A 10,488-nucleotide genomic window follows, 5' to 3' on the forward strand; every position below is an offset into this window, starting at 1 on the left:
AGTAAAAATTAATGTTCGTGTATAAAAGGTACACATTTTCTTAAAATCTTATTAATTTTCAACACATGTTCCCGTTTTTAAAAATGTTCACAAATTCAAATAATGTTAATGTTGTTATAAAAAAAGTTGGTGTTTCCAGAAAATGTAAGTGAATTGTAAAAAGATGTTTCTCTTCATATTTTTTTCGTGTTTTTTCAAAAGTGTACATAATATTCAAAAAACTGTTCAGGATTTGAAAAATTATTCATGTTTCCTAAAATATTCAGAAACTTCATAACTTAAAATCTTCTTGATTAAAAGGATTAAAAGGAAAAACGGATTGAATAACTCATGAGCCTTCTCTTGCGTACAATGACATAACAAAATTAAATACCGTCGATTAATCAATAGAAAAATAGCAAATTGATTCCTTCACACACGGCGAGACCGAGAAGCTAAATGCTCCTTTTTTATGTGCACACAAGATTTTGCTTGCACATATAATTTTCATTAACTTTAAATGCATGTTATTTTATCTCCCGTTACAACGCGCGGACATATATGCTAGTAATGATAACAATTTACACTCCGAACATGGCATATCAGAGGCCGGACGTTTTGACGTGTTGACGTTTGGTGATGCAAACAAAATGTACCGTGCGCGTAGGCGGGACGAGGCGCACCTACACTCTTCGCTAGGGGACATCTGATTACACTCTTATATACGATAAATATAAATTTACGGAAAGACTAACGCCTACATGTGTGAATGTCTGGCAACTCGCCTATACACATGGATCCTCGTTTAATTAATTTTGCACGAATCTTGGCGTGTTCTAGCAGTTTTTGTGTGTCACGTAGGACTGAGCTGGTGTGTGGGCATTCATCCGGTCGCCCACACATTCTTTTTCACCACACGGGGGGCTGGTGTGTGGGTGTTTAGCAATTCGTCCACACACAAGTTTTCACGCACGTAGAGAGGCTGGTGTGTGGGCGTTTATCACTTCGCCCAGACGCTCGTCTCCTCGCCCACACCCAAAGCTGTCAGTTGTCATGTGTTTCTGCAGGGTACATGGCAACTGCCCTAGCTTTGCTTGTAAGCAGATGACAACTCTCTTTTTACCCGAGTTGCCATGTGTTTTTGCATGGTACATGGCAGCTGCCCTAGCGTGCACGTAAGCAGATGTCAACTCTTTCTTTTACATGGCAACTGCCCTAGCGTGCTTGTGAGCACATGACAACTCTTTCTTTTACCCGAACATGTTTTTTTGCCATGCCTTTTTTGTAGTGCTACATGGCAACTGCTTAGTGTTAGTAGGTGGCAACTCCTAGAGTTTTGAAATCATGGCAACTGCAGTAGACCAGACCATATATGGCAACTGCCTAGTGTTAGTAGGTGGCAACTCCTAAAGTTTTGAAATCATGGCAACTACAGTAGACCAGACCATACATGACAACTGCAGTTGAGCAATCATGATAACTGTAGTTATCCGACATGGCAACTGTAGTTCAGTGACATGGCAACTGCAGTTAAATGGACATTGAAGAGGGTCCGGACCATGGCAACTACGGGGACGCGTGGTAACTGTCACGCGGGGCGTGCGGGACCGTGAGGTAGGTGGTTGAGAGAGGTCGTGTGGGCGTTGCCCATTTTGCCCACCTATAGGCGTGTGAGAGTGACCGTGAAAAAAAAATACGTGTGGCGCTAGTTGTTTTTGCCCACACGTAGACGTGTGGGCTGGTCCTCTTAAACACCACACAAAATGTGTGGCCAGATCCCTTAACGCCCACACGTGTGGGCGTTATCGGCGTCCTAAATTTATAGTTCCCCTAAAAAAGTTATAGTAATTATTTTGTATGATGTGACACTGGTTTTTCTACTACACCGATCGTTCTGCTTGATTATTTCGGACGAACTCTGAAGTGTAGGGATATCTCTTATGGTCAGAATGGTGCTTACTAGGCCATGATCCAAGTTATGCAGTAACGATTCTGCTGGCCGTTTAGTGAAAACTGGAAAGGGAACTGTGACGTGTCTCACTCTGGCCAGTACCTGGATCCAACTTGCTCACGTTTATACTTTTTTTTTGCGGGTTCAACTTGCTCACGTTTATACTTAACTTAATAATGTGGTATACCCTGGATCTGGATCACGTTTAGTTGAGTTAGCTGTCGTGTCGGTTCAGCAATTTGGAGAGCGAAGAAATTCAGACAGAACCTCCACGAGCGATCTCACCCCACAGCAGGTCGACTCCCAGCCACAGGAAGCACTTGCAACCAATTCATAGCACAATATGCATTCTGCATCAAAATAAATCGCAGAATCATGGAGAAGGAGGCTGGTATAAACTTGAAATTTTCATCATCATCCTGGGGACACGTATGTACAAATCAGATGCAACCAGCCAGATCCCAGGCCATGGTTGCTTGCTGCAACAAACACACCGCTAGCAGCTAGCTAGTACTACTAGTTTGGTCCCCAGCAGCTGAGGTACATTACCGTCCTCAGCCCCTCCTCGGCCTTCTCCGCTCGCCGCCTCTCCGGCACGGCCGCCGCCGAGGCCGGAAGCTGCTTCTTGCCCTGCGAGACGCCGGCGTGGATGTTGGATTTGGCCTTGGCTGCCCGGTGGATGGACCGCAGAGCGTAGTTCCACCGGCAGAGTCCCGCCTGGTCCTTGAGCGCCTCCACCGCGCCCACGCTCATGGCCACCATCCAAGACGCCTTCGCTGCACCGGCCATCGCCTCTTGCTGGTCTGGTGGAAAGTGGTCGAACTGAGGCTGATTTGTGATTGATTGCTTGTGTGTAGTACTGGACTTTCAGTGGTGAAACAACTGAACTGATGGGGGGATGGTTCTTCCTGGTGCTTTGCTTGTGCTGATGAGAGGAGGGTGAGAGTGGGGCGAGGTTTATATACGGGAGGGAGGCAGAGAGAGCCGGAGCAAAACAGGCGGCTGCGGGTGGTTGTTTTCCAGGATACCGGGTGCTTTCAGATTCGGTTTCTGCTTGTTTACTCCACACCATGCTTTCGTCCCGGTACAGTTGCTATCCTGCCCACCTCAGCTCGTCTTGTTTATCCGCGGCAGAAGGGGCGGTTTTTGTCCGTTCCGACCTGACTGAGTCGGCACGCGGCAGTGATGACATAGTAGCAGTGAGAAAACAGAAACGCGAGCAAGGCGTCTCCATGAAGCCTGTTATTTTTTATTTTTTATTGCGATTTTACAATTTTATGAAAAAAAACATGTACACATATATAAGGATGTAATGTATGTATGTGTAAAACCTCACAATGAAAATAGAGCCCAATTTGTTTTTCACAATGAAATACCTTCAATTTCAAGCTGCACAAAAACAAAATCATGGACTTTTAGAGGAAACAGTACATGCGCTAAAAAGCTACAAGCTCTCATTTAACCGTAGTTCATCATGAAACTTTACACAAGTGTACGTTTACATCTCTGGGTATATGTGTATTTTTTCCAGATTTTTTGGAAACATAAAAGTATGATCTTTTAATTTATTCAAGGGCTCCATGGAGCTCAAGCTCCATTTAGCATTTTTGATAGTTAACATATGTCAATTCTCTGCAATAGAAAAAAAAGCATACGTCAAAAACACAAAGATTATTTAACTTTCCCTTTCTTATGTAGACTTTACCACATAGTGAATAAGCTATAGAGTTTCTTTAAAGATAAATCACTCGAATGGACTCTTTTTATGAATTGCTTAACTGTACAATAATTCCGTTCCGTGATGCTTCTTATGTCATGATGAATCAGGCGTAATGATGGAAAGGGTAAGGGTTTCCCATCACTTTTCCATGGTGAAGTCAGAGGCGAGAATGTCATGGAAGCCGAGATTGGAGGACTAGTAATGGTGATTGGAGTCTACGGCGTTGATGAACTTGCTTGGAGTTTCGGGATTCATAGCAGCGGTATGTAAGTGGGGGTGACAACACAGGTGAAGTCTAATGTCTTGCCTTTGAGAATGAAAATCCAAGGTCTAGCCTTAATTGGTTGTGCCTGGCAATGGTCTTGTTGAAAGCATTGTTTTGAGAGCGGGGATTATCTCCAGGGTGAAAACCCAAGATCTACGATCGGGCGACGACGGCGTTGGTGCACACTTTTCTCCTTTGAGGCGTCGCTTTTGGAAGATTTGGACATCAGGTGTTGTCTTGGTGGAGCTTGTGCTGCAGCTGCAAGGCCTGGAACATTGTAGCGGGACTTTCTTTTTAGTTTCTTCTTCTTTTTTGGCTGTGGGCATCCTTATGTCATTGGGCATTGCATTGTTGCAGAGACTCGATGTAATTGGTATCTCGACGATATTAATATATACTCTTTACCAAAAATTACTTTTGGCAAAAGGTCAGCCCCAATAAAGAAATCGTCGAGACTCGGCCCTTGCTCCACAGAAAGTGGTTACGATGAGATGGAACATTTGTGCATGCTTGGCAGGCTGGTGGCCCGGTGAAAAAAAATGGAGGGGGAATATAAATATTGTTGTAGAGATTGTGGAGAATTAAAAAGCATACTAATCCTAAATATTATGGAAACCACTTACTTGGTAAACTTCAAAAGATTTTTTTTGTTACATTTTAAAATTCCCTTTATTTTTAATAAATTTTGGGAATGTTTCCGCCAATTAAAAATTTGAGTCGTTTTCCAAATATATCTATCAATTTTTATCACCGTTCAAGATATCTTCCGATATACCGATAAATCGGCCTATTTATAGCTTACCGTTGTCTGACCGATAAGATAAATCAGCCAATGTGCCAATAAACTGGCCGATTTACCCCTTATCATGGGTCGACCGATAAGTTCCCGATAAGCGATATCCCCAACACTAATTTTTATATAGAAAATCCTTCCACATTTCCAGCTAAAAATGCTTTGCTTAAACTCAAATTTTCCCCCAAAAAAGTTGCCCCGTATATCTTTTACATACTAAAAAAATATCTGCAAAGTCTATTCAAATTAGTAGAGTTTTTTAAAGCTTTTCAAAAAAAAAATTGCGAGAAATTTCCAAGCTATTCATCTTCAGTCATGGCAGTACAACGAACAACATAGGTAGACCACCTAGTGACAACTACAAACACTGGCGCAAACAAAACTTGTTATAGTAGATAGTCGAGAAATCGTCGTGCTAAGGCTCCATAGGACCAGCGCACCAGACAGATCCACCGAAGACCAGCACCGACTGAATGCCATGAGATCGGAAGGATCGAACCTATAAACACTCAAACGAAGATCGAACCCAAACAGATCCACCGAAGACCAGCACCGACTGAATGCCATGAGATCTGATGAAGATACACCTCCACACACCCTCCGACGATGCTAGACGCACCATCGGGACGGGGATAGAACACGGGAGACATTATTCCTACTAGGGAACATAGATGTTGCCACACAGCCCCAACCAAGGTGTTGAATCTAACAAGAACAAGAACGAGACCCCTCACGCCGGGGGGAGGGGTGAGGGGGGCGAGATCCTCGACACCTCCATGGCCCATAGGCCATCTGAGATTGGTCAGGCCGGCGGCAGTGCCGGCGGGAGGAGAAGGGGATTTTCTTGTGAAGGAGGAGCTTTTCAAAAAAAATTGAGTGCTCATTTCCCGTAGTTTCTAAAATTATTTTGTGGTTGAAGTGTTGCTATGTGTGCAAAATTGCTAACCATCTTGGTACGTAAAAATGGGGCAAAATGACAAACCTAAACGGCTTGACACTTGAAGATAAAAAAATTCACATTGTGGTTTTATACTTTTGCACGAGTGATGGACCAAATTAATAGCATCTCTAGCAGACCCCGTAAAAAGCCGACCCGTAAAATACGTTCGCAATTCACGAAAAACATCTTTGCGAGCTGGCGTAGGCGGCCGCAGAAGCAGACCCCGCAAAATGGGCCCGTATAAAAGGATATTCGCGGAATATGCTCTCTTACGGGTCGGCCTTGCGGGGTCTGCTCTTGCACCGTTGCCGCCGGTCCGCAAATATCAATACTGAAGGAAATATACCCTAGAGGCAATAATAAAGTTGTTATTTATATTTCCTTATATCATGATAAATGTTTATTATTCATGCTAGAATTGTATTAACCGGTAACTTAGTACATGTGTGAATACATAGACAAAACAAAGTGTTCCTAGTATGCCTCTATTTGACTAGCTCGTTAACCGAAGATGTTTATATTTCCTGACCATAGACATGTGTTGTCATTTGATGAACGAGATCACATCATTAGAGAATGATGTGATGGACAAGACCCATCCATTAGCTTAGCATAATAATTGTTAAGTTTTATTGCTATTGCTTTCTTCATGACTTATACATGTTCCTCTGACTATGAGATTATGCAACTCCCGAATACCGGAGGAACACCTTGTGTGCTATCAAATGTCACAACATAACTGGGTGATTATAAAAATGCTCTACAGGTGTCTCCAAAGGTGTTTGTTGGGTTGGCATAGATCGAGAATAGGATTTGTCACTCCATGTATCGGAGAGGTATCTCTGGGCCCTCTCGGTAATGCTCATCACTATAAGCCTTGCAAGCAATGTGAATAATGAGTTAGTTACGGGATGATGCATTATGAAACGAGTAAAGAGACTTGCCAGTAACGAGATTGAACTAGGTATGATGATACCGATGATCAAATCTCGGGCAAGTAACATACCGATGACAAGGGAGCAACGTATGTTGTTGTGCGATTTGATCGATAAAGATTTTTATAGAATATGTAGGAGCCAATATGAGCATCCAGGTTCCGCTATTGGTTATTGATCGGAGATGTGTCTCGATCATGTCTACATAGTTCTCGAACCCGTAGGGTCCGCACGCTTAACGTTCTATGACACTACAAGAAATATGTCAACTAGTGACCTTCTCTTAGTGACCCTAGCTGAATTGGTCGTAAATCCACGGCCATTTCGCTCGAAAGGGCTCAAACCCTGAATTGCCTTACACTAAATGGTCATAAAGCAGACAAGAGTGGTCCATGACCTTATTTCTACCTGATTACGACCAATATAAATGGTCATGAGGTTGTGAACATGGATGCATTAGTACTTATTGCTATGACTAGACGCCACCTCATCAGTTTTGCCTATGTGTCATGTCCATGTGGCAGTTTTTGCCCTAGGTTGTGAAGCAACCTATATTTCTGTCATTCCCAAAATTCCCAAAATAATTTCATAAATTCTTTGGGTCATATCTTCATCAAATATGTAAAAAAAACCTTCCTTGCCTAGTTCATAAATAATTCAAAAATATTCATTTTCCTATTCTGTTCAGTGTGGTATTTTGCAAAGCAAGTACCACCTAGGCTCCTCCTTTTGAGCTGAAAATTTGTGAAGACGGTCTTCTTAGTAACTGATCATCCTCAGCAAAAACTCACGCCCATTAGCCATGTGCATTTCTTGTACCGCTAATCAAACACTTGGCTGCTTATTCATGTTTGAGCATCGATCGGTCTCCTCATGAGAATCTTATGTTGTGATTTTCTTCCTAGCACCTACCTGAGGAGTGCCCAACCCACTAGACATGCCTAGGCCACTCAGAACACATGGCAACGCCAAGGTCACACGGTGAGCATGCGGCGGGCATGCGAGTTTACGCGCTCTGGAGTTGGGGCCCTCGGCCATTGTCCAAACCTCGACATATCGCCACCAAACCATGTATTTATGATTAAATAGGTACTTATGTAACTAGAAATGATTTTTGGAAAAAATAAATAGCAAACTATGAGGCAGCTGTAGTTCAAATTTGACCTGCTTCCTACTGAATCGGCGAGAATTTGTCTTTTTCACCAGAGGTGGATCAAAACTTTTGACACCTAACCGTTTTGTCAATTGTGCATTAAATATGTCCTAGTATTTTATAAAAATTATTTGGTGCAATTTTGCAACAAATATATGGTAGGTCCTTCACAAAAAAACTCATTTCGGGCACTCGGAAAATGGAAAATGAATTTTCCGTGCAAAGAAAATGAAAACTCCCTTATGCAACATTGTTTGGAATTCCAAGATGCACCGTTTTGCACAATATGAGGTCATTTGAACAAACTATGCCATGAATGTGGCCATAAGATTGATCATTTGGCTTGAAAGCCATGAATCTTCATGCATGATAGCTCATTTCTGAGAACACTTTTTTAAAATAATTGTCGTATTACAAGTTTATTATTTTTCCTGGAAACTTGGTCACATATAATGACACAATGCGAAGGTTTTCCAATTTTTTGATTTGTTTTGAATTTTTTATGCCTGTTTCAAAATGCTGTCAAAACGACGGGCATGACCGTTCCTAGATAGTGGTTGAATCTTGGATTTTTTTGGTGTTTCTCTGATTAAATAGATACTTATGTAACTAGAAATGATTTTTGGAAAAAATAAAGAGCAAACAATAAGGTAGCTGCAGTTTAAATTTGACCCGCTTCCTACTGAATTGGCGGAAATTTGTCTTTTTCACCAGAGGTGGATCAAAACTTTTGAAACCCAACCATTTTGTCAATTGTGCATTAAATATGTCCTAGTATTTTATAAAATTGATTAGGTCCAATTTTGAAACAAATATATGGTAGGTCCTTCACAAAAAAACTCATTTTGGGCACTCAAAATATGGAAAATGAATTTTCCGTGCAAAGAAAATGAAAACTCCCTTAGGCAACATTGTTTGGAATTCCAATATGCACCTTTTTGCACAATATGAGGTCATTTGAACAAACTATGCCATGAATGTGGCCATAAGATTGATCATTTGGCTTGAAAGCCATGAATCTTCACACTTGATAGCTCGTTTCTGAGAACACTTTTTTAAAATAATTTCCGTATTACAAGTTTATTATTTTTCCTGGAAACTTGATCACATATAATGACACAATGCGAAGGTTTTCCAATTTTTTATTTTTTTTGAATTTTTTATGCCTGTTTCAAAATGCGGTCAAAATAGCGGGCTTGACCGTTCCTAGCTAGTGGTTGAATCTTGGAATTTTTTTGATGTTTCTCTGATTAAATAGATACTTATGTACCTAGAAATGATTTTTGGAAAAAGTAAAGAGCAAACTATGAGGCAGCTACAGTTCAAATTTGACCCGCTTCCTACTAAATCGGCGGGAATTTGTCTTTTTCACCCGAGGTGGATCAAGGCTTTTGACACCCAAACATTGTATCAATTGTGCATTAAACATGGCCTAGTATTTTATAAAATTGATTTGGTCCATTTTTACAAAATTTATTTGGTAGTTCCTTCACAAAAAACCTCATTTTGGGGCACTCGAAAAATGGAAAATGAATTTTCCGAGCAAAGAAAATGAAAACTCCCTTATGCAACATTGTTTGGAATTCCAAGATCCAACCTTGTGCACAATATGAAATCATTTGAACAAACTATTCCATGAATGTGGCCATAAGATTTATCATTTAGCTTGAAAGCCATGAATATTCACGCATGATAGCTCATTTTTTAGAACACTTTTTTGAAATAATTGCCGTATTACAAGTTTATTATTTTTCCTGCAAACTTGGTCACATATAATGACACAATGCGAAGGTTTTCCATTTTTTTTGATTTTTTAAATTTTTTATGCCCGTTTCAAAATGCGGTCAATATGGCGGGCATGACCGTTCATACCTAGTGGTTGAATCTTGGAAACCTTTTGGTGTTTCTCTGATTAAATAGATACTTTTGTACCAAAAAATGATTTTTGGGAAAAACAAATAGCAAACTATGCAGCAGCAGTAGTTCAAATTTGACCCGCTTCCAACTGAATCGGCAGAAATTTGTCTTTTTCACGAGAGGTGTATAAAAGCTTTTGACACCCAACCATTTGGTCAATTGTGAATTAAATATGGCCTAATATTTTAGAAAATTGATTTGGTCCAATTTTTCAACAATTGTTTGGTAGGTTCTTCACAAAAAAAAACGCATTTTGGGCATTCGAAAAATGGAAAATAATTTTTTCATGCAAAGAAAATGAAAAATTCCTTAGTCAACATTGTTTGTCATTCAAGATACAAACTTGTGCACAATGTGCGACCATTTTTTTATTTTTTCATGTGTAAAAGTAGAATAAAAACAAAAGAAAAACACAAATCACATATACTCTATTCCCATTGGTGGAGTTGGTTTGACAGGGATTGATGACATGGCGCCCATCCATCCATCCATCATTCCACATCCATCCATCCATTTATCTATAGATAACAAAAAAGAAAAAAGAAATGAAAAGGGGAAACCCCACAGACCCACCGACCCCAATCCCATCCCTCCCCCTCTCGTCTCCCACCCACCCCCGATCCCATCCCTCCCACACTGCCGCCGCCTCGTCCCTCCCAAACCCTAACCCGCACCCGCACTCCTCCTCCACGGCGACGATGGCGGCCTCGTTGTCCCCGGAGGCCGCGGTCGGTCGTCTTCCTATCCGCTTCTCTCCCTAATGCCATACAAGAGAGATGTGCCTCCCTCTCGAACGACCACGGTCGGTTCCTCGCCGCCGCTGCCGCCGGCCCGC

General features: G+C 41.4%; 1 protein-coding gene across 1 annotated transcript; it reads right to left on the reverse strand.

Annotated features, from left to right (window-relative positions):
- Positions 1 to 2,319: 2,319 nt before the first annotated feature.
- LOC123042270 (uncharacterized) lies at positions 2,320 to 2,870 on the reverse strand. Its single transcript, XM_044464754.1, has one exon. It carries the CDS (start codon positions 2,717 to 2,719, stop codon positions 2,447 to 2,449), a length of 273 nt encoding a protein of 90 aa, XP_044320689.1. The 5' UTR covers positions 2,720 to 2,870; the 3' UTR covers positions 2,320 to 2,446.
- Positions 2,871 to 10,488: the final 7,618 nt, after the last annotated feature.

Source organism: Triticum aestivum, chromosome 2B, assembly GCF_018294505.1.
Source record: "Triticum aestivum cultivar Chinese Spring chromosome 2B, IWGSC CS RefSeq v2.1, whole genome shotgun sequence".
NCBI lineage: Eukaryota > Viridiplantae > Streptophyta > Magnoliopsida > Poales > Poaceae > Triticum > Triticum aestivum.